Here is a 15,225-nt window from a genome sequence, read left to right as displayed (position 1 = left end):
CAATGGAATAGAATAGAGAACCCAGCATTGGACCCACAAATGTATGACCAACTCATCTTTGACAAAGCAGGAAAGAATATCCAATGGAAAAAAAGCCTCTTTAGCAAATGGTGCTGGGAAAACTGGGCAGCAACATGCAGAAGAATGCAACTGGACCATTTTCTTACATTGTACACAAAAACAAACTAAAAATGGATAAAAGACCTAAAGCTGAGACAGGAAACCATCAAAACCCTAGAGGAGAAAATAGGCAACAACCTCTTTGACCTCAGCCACAGCAACTTCTTACTCGACATGTTTCCAAAGTAAAGGGAAATAAAAGCAAAAATGAACACTGGGACCTCATCAAGATAAAAAGCTTCTGCACTGCAAAGTAAACAATCAGCAAAACTAAAAGGCAACTGATGGAATGGGAGAAGACATCTGCAAATGACATACCAGATAAAGGGTTTGTATCCAAAATCTATGAAGATCTTACCAAACTCAACACCTGAGAAACAAATAATCCAGTGAAGAAATGGCAGAAGACATGAATAGACACTTTCTCAAAGAAGAGATCCAGATGGCCAACAGACACATGAAAAGACGTGCAACATCACTCATCATCAGGAAAATACAAATCAAAACCACACTGCAATACCACCTCTCACACTGGTCAGAGTGGCTAAAATGAACAACTCAGGAAACCACAGATGATGGCGAGGATGTGGAGAAACAGGAACCCTCTTGTTGGTGGGAATGAAAACTGATGCAGTTGCTTGGGAAAACAGTGTGGAGATTCCTCAAAAAATTAAAAACAGAACTACCCTACAACCCAGCAATAGCACTAGTAGGAATTTATCCAAAGAATACAGGAGAGCTGATTCCTAGGGGCACATGTACCCAAATGTTTATAGTAGTGCTTTCAACAACAGCCAAATTATGGAAAAGAACCCAAATGTCCATCAATTGATGAATGGATAAAAAGGATATGGAATACTATTTGGCAATGAGAAAGAATGAAACTCTGCCATTTGCAACAACATGGATAGAACTGAGGGTATTATGCTAAGTGAAATAAGTCAGTTAGAGAAAGACAGATAGCATATGTTTTTATTCATATGTGGAACTTGAGAAACTTAACAGAAGACCATGAGGGAAGTGAAGGGGAAAAAACAGTTTCAGAGAGGGAGGCACCATAAGAGACTCTTAAATACAGAGAACAAACTAAGGGTTGATGTGGGGGCTGGGGGAGAGAGGAAAATGAGTGATGGGATATTGAGATGGGCACTTGCTGGGATGTGCACTGGATGTTTATGTAAGCGATGGATCACAGGAACCTACCCCTGAAGCCAAGAGCACGCTGTATACACTTTGTATTAGTTAACTGGCAATAAATTATACTTAAAAAATTAATAAATCCAGAATTGTGATACCTCCAAAAAAAGATACAGAAAAAATTCAATTTTAAAAAAGACTTACTATGAGAAACCTTAAAATTTTAGAATGTGATTAATTTGCCTTCTTAATAAAAATAAAAGAAAATGGACTATATGAAACAAAAAGACATGTGATAGGAGATAGGTTAACCAGCTAACCTACAATAAAATATAACTTCAGACAGAAATGAATAAAGAAGGAAATTATGACAATAAACCAAAGTGCAATACCAACATTTAAATTTGTTTTCAAAGCCAGAAAGAGAAAACTGATACTGCAGAAATTCAATCAGTGACACAGAGAGAACACTATGACAAATCTCCATAGAAGTCTATCAGTAAAGAAAGGCAAATATAATGTGAAATGAAATGGGAGGAATAAAGAACAGTAAAGCAAACTCAATTTACACATGGTTGATTTCCTGAAGAAAAAAATAAAAAACAAACATAATAGAAGCAGTATCTAAGTACACAAGAAGAAAATAGTTTTAGGCGGAAGATCTAAATCTGCTGATTTAGGAATCACTGATTATAAGAAAAAAAATTTTAATACAGATAATCATCTAGATATATAGTCCCAGTAAAACTTGTCAATATCACAAAGAAAAAACATACCCCATAACTATTTAAGAAAAATAATTAAAATATATAAAAAGAAATAAAAATAAGCAGGTTTCAAGTTTTTCCCCACAATACTAAATGACAGACTTTTAGATGATACTCTGTCCCAGTTGCTAGATATATTTAAAGACAATAAAAGGACCACTTCAGATATTTTCAGAAAGTATTATACCAATAGACCTTGAATATTAAGATATTTTCTAGCTAATTAGAACTTGCACCAGAAGAAAACAATTCAAAACTGCAGTCAAGGTGTAAACAGGCATTATTTACTATTACCTAAATTATAACTTCATCATGTATTCATATCCAAGAATTATCCTATGCTTTTCTTCTGCCTCCTGCCATACTCTCTCTCTCTAAAATTTTTCCTCTTCACCTTCTGGGGCTTATGTTCCATGGTAAACAAACATTCTTCTATCCTTATGTTGTAAGAGACACCTTACTCTCTCCACAAGAGCACTCCCTCTTCTGCAGCTTCCTGGAATGGAGAACTCACTGTTCCATATGGTACCCACCAAAGGGTAAGTTTTCCTGGCCCAACAATGCTAAGTGTGAAGTCCCTTCTCTCTTGTGGTAAACCTGTCTACATGACTCACTACTCTTCATTGTTACCATCTTTCTGCTCCTAATTACTCCACAGCCTGACTTAAGACATTGGCACAGTCTCCTTTAACTTTTCAACAGCTTAAGTGAAACTCTGGCTTCATCTTAATCCTTACACAATGCATGAAGTCTCATATTTCCTTGTCTTCCCAAACTCTAAAAAGTTTCACTTCCCTGATAATCAAGACACGCCAAAACTAAAGCTACCAATAGGACATTCTCCTCATCTGGACTCATTCCACTTCAGTTTTTTGTATCTCAAATATTACAATCTCCTGTCCTTCTACATCTCTCATATTTTCACTGCACCTACACCTGCACTAGCCATCTAAAGGTCTTTAGCTCTCTGATCTGCTTTTTTTGTGTCTAATTCTTTTCCTATCCTTGCTCACTACCTTCTCATACTAGACCATGTGCTTCAATCACTTGCACAAGTTGCTCACAAACGTCCTCAACTGCAACTGCTGTGCTAAACTGTTCTCTTACCCTCTGCCCTGGACATGCTACAACCACAATTCTCAGTCAGTCCATCTAACTGTCTGCCCTGCTCCCTTCCCACTACTTCTGGACACTGTTGGAGAAATATTACAACCATGCTAATGGTTTCTATGATTAACTCATGTTTTCAACTTCAGAGAGAGCCCAGAACTGCCTCATAGTCTTTTTTTTCCCCTTGTGCCAATTATTGTTTCCTTTCCTTGGTGACTTTTCACAATTGGCATCACTCACTCTAATCTCCCCTATCCAATACCCAACCCTATTGTCCACAGCAAACAATCTCACTTCTTAATAAAAACACAAATCTTTAGGCATCAGATGTAATCTCACACTTGCTTTTCCCGATCCATCTCCTACTTTACCTACAAATTTGACCACAATTTCTTCCACTGGTTTTCTCTCATAACTTGCATCATACTGAATGCTACTCTGTGAGTCCTGCCTTGACCCATCCCAAGGGTTTTAGACCATGTCTAACTGCCTGCTGGGAATACATAATAAAGTGCCCATGAGAAACTCAACGTCAATAGGAAGGGGACTTATTACTGTCCTTCATAAATTTACTGTGTTCCCATCTTGCTTTGTTAAATAAGCATGTATGCCATTACCCAAGTCAGTAGGGAATTATAATAATCTTCTCCCCTCCTTCACTCTCTCCAAGCAGTACTTGTGCTAGTCAGAATTCTAAGATGAGCCCCATGATCTCTGCCCCTGGCATTGTCCCTTATATAATCCCCTCCCCTTAAGTGTAGTAGATAGGACCTTTGACTTGCTTCAAACCAACAGAATATGGTAAAGATGATAGGATGTTAATGCTATGATTACACTATGTTATATACGTTCAATAGACTCAAATAAGAGACATTCCCTTGCTGATTTAAAGAAGTATGCTTCTGTGATGTGAAAGAGCCACATGGCAAAGAGCTAAGGATCACATCTAGGAGTTGAGAGCAACCCCAGGCTAAAATCCAGCAAGAAAACAGAAACCTCAGTCATACAGCCACAAGTAAATTAATTCTGCCAGCAGCCTGAATGAGTTTGGAAGATGGATCTTTCTTATTCCAGCCTTCAGATGAGAATGCAACCAGGCCAATACCTTGATTTCCAGCCTTGTAAGATTAAACAGAGGATGCAGTTGTGCCAGGTATGGACGTCTGACCCATGGAAAGTATGAGATACTAAATGTGTGATGATTAAAACTACAGAGTTTAACATACTACTATCTCTCCAGATACTAAAATTTCTAAATGTGGGTTCATATGACCTCAATGGGCTCAAATTTCATATGGCCTGCCTTTACATGATGAGTGCCAACTTTGCACCTACAAACCAAAGTTCACACCTATATACACAAGGTACTTAGAATCTAAACCCAAGAAAGTGAGGCCAGGAAAAAGCAAGGTTCTCTCTTTTATACTCCGAAAGTTCATATCCTAGTTTCCTATGTAATGCAGACAACTTCTCTATAGATAACTGGTACCAGAGAGCTCTGCATTTTTCAGAGGATACTCTATTCCCTACCCACTTGAGTATGACTTTGAGACATAGTTTCAAGAAGGTACCGGTATGAGAACATAGCCAAAGAAGACCAAAAATCCTTTCATGGGATCTCATAAAGCATGAAGAGGATGAAAGAAATGAAGATGTCATTCCAGGAAAGCATTTGGGAATTCCCATGGTAATTAGGCAAGGAGTTGCCTGCTGATGTGACAGGAATAGGGGATTTGGTTTCATAAGTAAATGCCAAACCAACAAGCCAGTATGTAGAAGATAAAAGCTATTAGACACATTTTATAAGCAAAGATCAAGGTCAAATCTATGCAACTATCTCACTCATATCTTATTGGGGAGATGAGGCTATTGGAGACTTGGTAAGGTTGGTTCCCCAATGATCAGAGAAAATGAATCTACCTAAGGTTGAACTTACTACATAAGATAAAAATGGGCACCATGGGAACTAGAGAATAATCTTTTGTTTGGACAAAGTGAAAGGTAACTTTGTAAAAATCTTTGTTTACCTCTCTACAGGTAAGCTATAAACATTTAATTCAAATTCTTCATGAAAAACAAGTTTAGATTAGTTTGAATTCATATGCAATGAAACCTTTTTATGCAAATCTGAATCTTTTATTAAAGTTGAATACACATAATCTCATATCTTGAAGCATAATACATAGCATAATATATAACAATATGTTCAGATTCAAGCATATTTTATGACTAATTATATTTTTTTCTTTTGTACTGAAGTATAATTAACCTACAGTGTTGTATTAGTTTCGGGTGTACAATATAATGATTCAACAATTCTATACATTACTTAATAATCATCAAGATAAGTGTACTCTTGATCCCTTTTATTTTTACCCCTCCCCCAACCTCCCCTCTGGCAACCACCAGTATGTTCTCAGCATTTAAGACTTTTCTGGTCTTTTTTTATTTGTTCATTAGTTTTGTCTCTTAAATTCCACACATGAGTGAAACTTTAGCATATGGGTGAAGTTACAAATGAATACATGAAATCCTTGGTAACTATATTTATCTTTTTTTTTTTTTGGTAACTATATTTATCTTATCATCAGAAACATTATTGTACATTTTTCCATTAAATGTATCCAAATCAACTGTAAAATATATTTTTTCACTTACCTGATATTTCACTTTCTGCCCAGAGAGCTGCAGATCCAGATAAAGTTCTTTGAAGCTGTCCACGGTTTCCTTGTTTAGACTGAAGATGGTCAATGAGAAATGGGATTGGCTGGTCAGGTGTCTCAGTTATTAATTTGGTCATTAATTCCTGAAGGCAAAATACAGCATATGTGTGTATCTAATAATTGTGAATGCTTACATAGCACTTACTAATGCCAGCACTGCTCTAACTGCTTTATATACACCAAATGATTTAATCCTAATAATAAGCTTTTCAAGCAGATACAAGTTATTGTCCTCCTTGTGAGGAAAGTACAGAAAAGTAAACTGTCTATATTAAACACACACAAAGCCAAGACATATTTACTTATACTTATTTTTCTTATTCTACTTGGTCAAAGAAATATGAGAAGTGCAATTTAAATTATTTTAAAAATTATAGCCCAAGAATTTTAAAGATGGCCATTTTAAGAAATGCCATTACAAACTAAACTCTTGGTAAACTTCAGCATACACCTTATATACCTATGTTATTTTTTCCTTCTTAACCATATCCCAAAATGGAAAAAAATTTTTGCTGGAATGAAGGAAGCACGTAACAAGCCACCGACTCACAGAAACTAAAAAAAGTCTTAAACTAGTCTCCAAAAAATATTTATTTTTTCCCAAAGCCCTGATAGGTATTCCTCCTTTTTTTAATGAGCTAAGCAATGGAGATTTTTCTACCTGTTGAAGCAGGCTGTTCCATTTTGGGGTAGCTATAATGATGCCTTAAATTGGGCAGAAAGCTGCCTAAGGGTTATATCTATACATTTTTCCAGTCAGGAACAGCAAAGAGCAAGCTCCAATTTGTGGTCAATTAGACTGTTCTCGTAAGAACAGCTGCCAAGCCATGTGGATATCATTTTGTACTGTGTAACCAGGTTTGTGAACTTGTATGCACCACTGTAAATTCACATCAGTCACATTTCACCTTGCTACTCTTAGCTCAGAATTGTAGTCTGCCAACTGTTATTTTAAGTTTAGATTCTGTGAGAAACAATAGTCTTATGAGCGGGCCAGAAAATCAGATATTAGGAGTACTAACAGAAGAGATCCTGGAAATTCCCCCATCTCATTATCTTTTTTTGTTGGTGGTCTATTTCCTCTGCCTTGAATGCTCTCAGATGTTCAGGAGGCTGGCTTGTCATCATTTGTCTCCAATGATATCTTCTTAAGAGAAGCTTACCCTAGCCAGTCTTCATAAGTCTTTATCACTTCATTATCTTATTTTCTTCATATCATTTAGCACTCTGAAGAATCATCTCATTTAATATTTGTTCATCTTTTTGTGTCTGCCTCTGCTCATCCTCTACCATAGCTCTAAAACCATGAGCTGACCTGGTTTGATCTCTACTCTCTCCCTAGAGCCTAGAACTCTACAGAGTTCATAGCCGGTATTGAATGAATGAATGAATGAATGAACCAACGAACAAATGAATTCTTAGTTTACTGACCCCAGGTAAATATTAAAGTCCCTTTTTGTCCTAATAAACAATAATTAAAGCATTCATAGATTTTCTAGCCCAGCAAAATATACTCTTCAAACTTCCTATACAGGAAACTGCTGTCATGATATCTCAAGGATATTTGCTGACATTTTTAACAATCTAGGAACATACTGATTTATCTGAGCAGAGGCTAAATGGACTTTGTAGATGACAAGATTCCAAGACGATCTCAGAGACATGGATGAAAAATGTGCCAATTGAACACAGAGTTGGAACTAAAAAGAGCAAAGGATTTCTACCACAAAAATACTGTGCAGCAAAATATTTAACAGACAAATATGATTTATTTTTTATCTTCTGAAAAAGCAAGCAACCGGTTGACACAGGTCTTCTTTATTTCTTTTATTTAAGATCTCAATTATTAATTAAAACTAAAGAGGCCATTCCTACACTGTGGTTAAAGCCATGCAGTTAAATCCCAATTATACATCAGTGGAATGTAATTTAAAACATTTTGGGTTCGGCTTCTATAGATGTATTATATTCTATTTAAATACATTATACGTTACACTAAATGAAAAAGAAACAGAAGGACCAACTGGATTACTCTTGTCACAGAAGGCCTGGACACTCAGATAAAGCAAAATCAGGTCAGATAATAAGGCTTTAAATCCACAGCAATTTCTAATCTGAAACCTCTGAAGATCTCATGCACTTCTTTTTACCTTTCAAATCAGATAGAAAATTTCTGTGTGTATTTTCCTTCTTTTAAAATAAAGTGTTTCTATATGGTCTTTATAAGATGGGTCATACAGTCTTAATAAACCAAGTAATTATTGTTCAATTTAAAAAATATCATTAGTCTAGTAACTAATTTTGGATATTCTTATATTCCATTAATGAATATTAAAGACGGGAAAATTTCAGTCATAAACAAAATGAAAACAGTTAATGTTTGCAATACAGTATGCTGAGTACCTTGACTGGACAACAGTATAGTTTTAGATTATTCTATTTATAAGAGAAATTATCCTCTCACTCAATCCATGTATCCACCAGCATAGGGCATCAATAATTTTGAGGACTTGCATTGAATAGAAACCTCTTTTCCCAAACCTAAAAATGTAAATCCTTGTATTTGCAAAGATATTCCTGGCAATAAAAAGGTTGATCTCCACCACCACGATCCCCTCCACCCAAGATTTATATACAAAGAGAACAGAGAGGCAGATAGATTGAGGAAATGAGAAAAGAGTCATGTACCTGATGTCAGGTTGGAGTTAGAAACGCGACTGCAGAAAAGTTTCACAGGGATTATTCACACAAGGCACAAGGTATTCCAGAACAACCCGTGTCAAGTAAGGAGGCTGAACACCAGGAAGGAATGTTCTGTGCTTTGAGGGGAGGAAGGGGGCTTATCTACAATTCTTACCGTCAGTGCAAGAGCTGTGGCATGAAATTCCCTGGGTCCTAGACCCTGACCAAGATGAAGACGCAGCGCCTGGCCGTCCACACTACATTGGTCCCCTGTGGGCCGTGCTAGGTGTCAGCGAAGAGAGCCTGATGCGCCAGCGCCAATAACGCGGGCCACGGAGCTCCCTCGAGGCTTCCCGCGCTAATGGCGGCCCCGCGCAGGCGCAGATCCAGACACACCCCAGAGCGCAACCTCTGAGGAACTGACGTCAAGGGCATACGCACCCACCAGCCGTGAAGCTCTAATACCGCTCGAGCGCCTAGGGAGCAGAGACCCTCAGTAACAACGCCTTCACTCCTTCGGGATGCAGTCACCTCTGCAGATGTCCCAAAGGAGAGCCACAGACACCATTCCTTGGACGCCCCCCTAATCCTGTCCTGGGATGCCAGCCTCCTGAAAGCCTGGAAACCGGGGCACGCCCTGAAGACGTCGCACCACCACCACTCCATCCCGGAGCCCCAGAGCTGGATGCAGTGTGTCCGGATATGCCTGGGTCTATGGATCCTCGTCACTTGCCAGAAACCTACCCCTCCTGCCCCGCCCAACAAACATAAGCGAGCCTCTACCCTCAGACCTATGGGGATGCTGGAACCACAACCCGGAGAATGCTCCCCAGCTCTGAGGACAATTCACTGGGCTTCGACTTCCAGTTCAATGACAAAAGCCCTCTCAGAATTCAAGCCAGCACCTCAATGGCTGGCCTGAACTTGGAAAAGATTTGGGCAGGACATGCCTCGGCCTCTTCTACTGATGGCCTTGCCTGCTCCCTTTTCACCCAGGAATCAGGCCTCCAGTGTGGGGCACCCTCCTAATTTGCTGCTTCAGGGATTTTCAAGTCTTCCTCTAGCCAAGGATCCCTGGGAAATGTTAGCTGCGGGCATATAAAAATTGAAATAACAGTGAAGTGGTAATAGCACTCCTGACCTGGGACAAAAACATTTGTGGAAATATCTACGGACTTGGGGATTGATAAAATACATTACTAATTTTGATGTGATCTATTTGCTCTCACGGGCTTAGTTAAATTTGAGGCATTCAGGTTACAAACAGAATGTATTAACTGTCACCAATGGAGGATTTCATTCATACTTAACTAATATCAATAATATTACTAATGTAAATGAAATGCAATAGAAGACACAGGAAAAGGTAGTGATTACAAACCAAAGCTTTGAAATCAGATGGACACTTTAAATCATCTCTACTTACTAGCTGTATGAGTTTGGGTAAGACAATCACTTTAACATTCAATACTTTATCTACTAATTGTAAATGATAATACATACTACCTAGATCATAAAGTTGCCAAGAGGATTAAATAAAATGATTGCAAAGCATTCAGAAAGTGCTTGGGATATATGTAGCCTACTATGATAGGATGGAAACTGTTTCCTAGAATCTCCTTTATATGATCTGGGTTAAGTTTCCTAGTGTGAGGAATTCATAGGAGAGTTGGGAAGTAGTAGAGAGAAGCAGAATTTTCTCCAGAGTTAAATGCAAGCCTATGTGGGGCAGATAAGAGATTCACAAAAGTTCCCCAGCAAATTCGTGGAAACCACTACAGACTGGGACCACTCTGAAAGCTCTGCTAAGGTACCGGAGACCTGCAGCAGCTTCTAGGGGAGCATTGAGAGCCACTTGCTTCTGCTCCCAGTAGAGATCTCTAGGGTCACCTCCTCCTGCCTTTGGTGAAAGCCCCACAACCTTCAGCAGCAGTTTCCAGGCCTCTGTGTCCCACCTTCTAACTCATTATTGCAAAAACCCTATAGAACCCAGATACATAGAGTGGCTTCTGTTTTCTTGCCTGAACCCTTAATGATCCACCCAAAAGATGTGTTAGCTAACATTTTCACAATTATAATTACTCTGATATATTTACATCATAATATTTTTATATATTTATCTGTCATTACTACTACTATCATTACCATTTTTATCACATTTTTATAGCATACATTTTTGATGCTATATATGCATATTGCATCTTTTTATTAGTTTTATTTTTCTGGTTATAAAACTAATAGATGTCCTCTTAATATAGTTTATGATCAACTACAGTCTTTAACTTCATGCATATACTATATATTGGGACAGTCCCCTGCTTTTATATCTGTTTCCTTATTAATTATAATTTTGTTACTGGTACCAATTCAAATACACTAATTTAAAAAATACACATAGGAAGATAACATTCTTTTTTAAAAAATTTGAAAAACAAACTAGAGAACATAGATCATTAAGTAATTACTGAATGCAAACATGTAAAGATTAATGGAATTCAGGGCTATTATAACTAATAAGACAAATGTATACTATATATAACATTAGCAAAATTAACAAGCTGGAAAATGAATACTAACAATGATGACTGTCTCAAATTGAGACACTCAAGCAAAACCATGAGTGAGGAGGTAGCTCATCACAAAGTCCAGAATCATTATTAAAACTGGAATAATAATCAGTCAATAGTAGAAATAATTTTAATAAAAGATCATTTCATTTAATGAAAGCTATGAGATTCCTTGGTTAAAAAACAAACAGAAAAGCACATACGTACACACAAACACCAAATTTAACATAACATTACATAACATTTTGTTTATCCATCCATAGGTTTCATTGACTCCAAATTAAGAACCCTTGTTCTGGCTCCCATGGTCTGGCTCCCAGAGTATACAGACAGCATGGCATTCTGCCCCAAAATTACTTTACTTAATTACTTCCTTGGGATTAAGTTACATTTTATGTCATTACCCTAGCAGGTAAGAACTACTTTTGTTCCTCTTAACCTCAGGAGAAAGTTATCAAGAAACAAAATTAAAACCATTTCTAAAAGCTAGCTTTCTCATTATGTAGTCCTTTTGTTAAATCAGTAAATATGCAGGATATTACACTCCATTATGGAGGTGGTATCAATTAGATATATTTTTTACTCAACATCTATAAATATCTTAAATATTAATTGTATATAGCACATTATTATCTGTAGAATGTTATTTTAGTTCAAAACTGTATTAAGATCTGATGGCTTAATTAATTCTAAATCTGCACATTCCAATTTTATTTTTAATTAGGTTTTATTAAAAATTTGCATTTGAGGGGTGCCTGGGTGGCTTAGTCGGTTGAGCGTCCGACTTTGGCTTAGGTCATGATCTCGCGGTTCATGGGTTTGGACCCCGCGTCGGGCTCTTTGCTGACTGCCAGCTCAGAGCCTGGAGCCTGTTTCAGTCTGTGACTCCCTCTCTCTCTGACCCTCCTCTGCTCACGCTGTCTCTCTCTCTCTCTCCTAGAAATAAAATAAAATAAAATAAAATAAATAAAAATAAAAAAATAAAAATTTGCATTTGAAATCTCAACCTTCTGAACACCCACTTCACCCCCACCACCCAACTAATGTCCTATATAGGCAGGTGGTGGACATTGGGCTACCAACAAATATATGAGAGAATGTCCACTTAAAATTCAGTTGTCCTAGAAACACTTTTTTTCTGAAACATTATTTTAAGTTGATGTCACCATTCCCAGTTGATCAAATCCCACTTGGTTTCCACCCACACCGGAACCCATGCTTTCCTTTCTCTCCTCCATTTTATCTGAATGGAAGTAGAACAAAGAGGATTTTTTTTTCCTTCCTTGTTATATCTTTAATCTCTGTTATGAGTTTTGCCTTTGGCCAGGAAGAAGTTCCAATGCAGTATCTAGGGTTCCATGCACAAGTGAGAAGGGTACAGGCATCTGTTTCATGTTTTTCCGTCAAATCCTTCTATTCAGAGAATTCAAATTATCTGCTGGTCATTCAACCTTCTTCTACCTCAGAATCGTACTCACACCTCCCTAAACTTCCCTCATTCCCAATCAAAACCGAGATTTCATTGGAACAATGATCTCAACAGAAAAGGAAGCAAAGTGTATAGCAATGATTTAAACTATCATTTATTGAGTCCAATGTGCACAAGTGTCAGGTATTTTATAGTTTAATCATTCACTAAATTAAAGGTTTGCATACAAGATGCACAACCCAACTAGTGTATGTTAGATGTTTGTTAAATCCTTATTTATTTCTGGCAACCTGCCCCTCATCAACAACCCACCAATGCAAACCAACACACACACACACTCACATACACACACACACACCAATACAGGACTAGGAAAAATAAAATCTGTACTCCTACTTTGAAAGGCTCTTATCCCTTTTTAAATATAATTTAATATACAATTAGGTTTATAATTCTCTTTTAAAATAAATAAGAAAAGGCCTCTAATTAGCCTTGTTGTGTATTATGGAATATAATCTAGATAATCTAGGGAAAGTAAAACCTAAATTGCTTGATAATCCTTTCAATAATATAGGCAAATAATTAAATCTAACCAGTAGAACTATCAAATGATGAGAAGTGATGAAATATTTTGTCTAATGCCTATTAATCTTTCCTCTAATACACAGGTGTCTTTTCAGATTAAGTTATTGAGTATTTATTATCCACTTTGAGAAAATCTTCATATAAAATTACAAGCTTCTAATTTAATTTCCAGGCAAATATCAAGGTCCCCAGTGAAAAATATTAACATACCACATGGAAATATTTTCAGTTAGGGTATTATATTATTCAGCATAAACGTCTATGAAAGCAACTTATTTGGTGTTAGGTAGGAATTTCCATAGTCTTACATGAAAATACCACTGTAAGAGTAAACTATAGTTGATACTCAGCAGAAATTGTAAAACACTTCAAAACTCAAAGAAATTAATTAAATTAACCGATGATGGAAGTAGCAGATGTATGTATGTATGTACATCTGATAAGAAGAAGGATGTCTCTCAGTTGAGTATGAATTAATTTGTTTTAGCCTTTTATCATTTGTAAAGAGTAGAGAACTAAAACAGGGTCTTCAGCATGACAGAATAAAGAGGAAATTTAATAGTGCATGCCCATTACCTCCTCTTAGAACTAATGATCTAAGGAAACGATATACACATTTCTGTCTCTATAGCAAGCATAACTTCAAAGTATTGATGGATAGATTGAACTATCATAGGTGAATGCTGCAACATAGTTAAGTCCTAACTCTATTCTATGCACCCTTAAGAGTTATAAGTCAGGTGGCCTATTTCTAGAACTTATACTTTCTTTCATTAATCTATTTGCCAATCTTATACCATCATTACAATATCTTAATGACTATAGCTATACAACAAATTCTGATAGCTTAAGGAAAAATTCATCTGATCATGTATCCCTCACTTTTCTATTTATTTTGTCAAGACTGTTCATTTTCTCTTCTTTGGATTAACTAAAACTCATTCTACTTTTCCATATGCTAGTCTGAAAGTCATACACACTTTTAACATTCTTTTTGTGACTATCCAGAGATGATAAATTAACACTGACTTAACTGCATTAAGTATTAATTGGTCCTTTTCCCTCATCTCAAATTTTGCAAGGAACTTCAAATTCTCTGATTCCACTTATCACCCCTGGCATTAGCATACATTTGTATGTATCCACATATTTACTATTTTTATTGCTATATTTCTTCCTTCATCTCCAATCATCCATCTGGGATCATTCTCAGCAACATACGGAACACCTTTTATTTTAGTAGTGACAAATTCTGTGTGTGTTTTTTTTTTGTACCAGCAATCTTTTTTTTAGACCTGAAGATATTTTCACTGAATCTAACTATATATTGGGATTACTTTTTTTCCATTTTCTCTCATTTTCATTATTATTTTTGAGAATTCAGCCACATTTCTTTAAAGAATATCTGAATTTTTCTAAGGATGTTTTTAATATTTCCCCTTTTCATTATTTATTTGCAGTTTTTAAGACTATTTTGAAGTAAGTATAAATTCATAGGAAGTTACAAAGACCTGTACAAACAGGTTCATGTACCCTTCACCCAGCTTGCCCCAGTGTTAATATCCAACTATAGTATAGTGTCAAAACTAGGAAAATGACATTGGTACAATCTATAGAACTTACGTTCACCAGTTTACATGCATAAGTGTGTGTGTGTGTGTGTATCACAACCAGCACAATCTTACCACATGTGGAGATAGTTAACTGCACCATCATCACAAGACTCCCTCTTGCTATCACTTTATAGTTATACCCATGCACTCCCCTAAGCTCTGGCGACCACATTCTATTCTCCATTCTAGAATTATTTCACAAGGGTATAGAAAAGGGAACATGAATATCAAAAGGGATCATTGATATTCATGATCAAATATCCTTTTGAAATTGACTTTTACACTCAACATAATTTCTTTGAGATTCATTCAAGTTACGTTGATATGCACAAGAATAAATATAGTTTATTCCTTTTTATTGAGTGTTATGTTATTCCAAGATGTGGATATTCTATTGTGTATTTAACTAATCAATAATAACTATCAATAGTCATTGAAGGACGTTTCGTTAGTTCCACTTTTTAAGTATTACGAGTAACGTTACTATGAATA

General features: G+C 36.5%; 1 protein-coding gene across 1 annotated transcript in view; it reads right to left on the bottom strand.

Annotated features, from left to right (window-relative positions):
• The window catches only part of CUNH8orf34 (chromosome unknown C8orf34 homolog), a 396,548-nt gene that overhangs the window by 312,262 nt on the left and 69,061 nt on the right, over positions 1-15,225 (bottom strand). The window contains 1 exon segment of the mRNA XM_039216922.1: positions 5,793-5,940. Within this exon segment, the coding sequence (XP_039072853.1) occupies positions 5,793-5,940 (148 nt within the window).

Source organism: Hyaena hyaena, unplaced genomic scaffold (genome assembly GCF_003009895.1).
Source record: "Hyaena hyaena isolate Hyena2069 unplaced genomic scaffold, ASM300989v1 scaffold_660, whole genome shotgun sequence".
Classification (NCBI taxonomy): Eukaryota; Metazoa; Chordata; class Mammalia; order Carnivora; family Hyaenidae; genus Hyaena; species Hyaena hyaena.
Note: the sequence above shows the minus strand (reverse complement) of the source record. Positions and strands in the feature narration are given on the sequence as shown.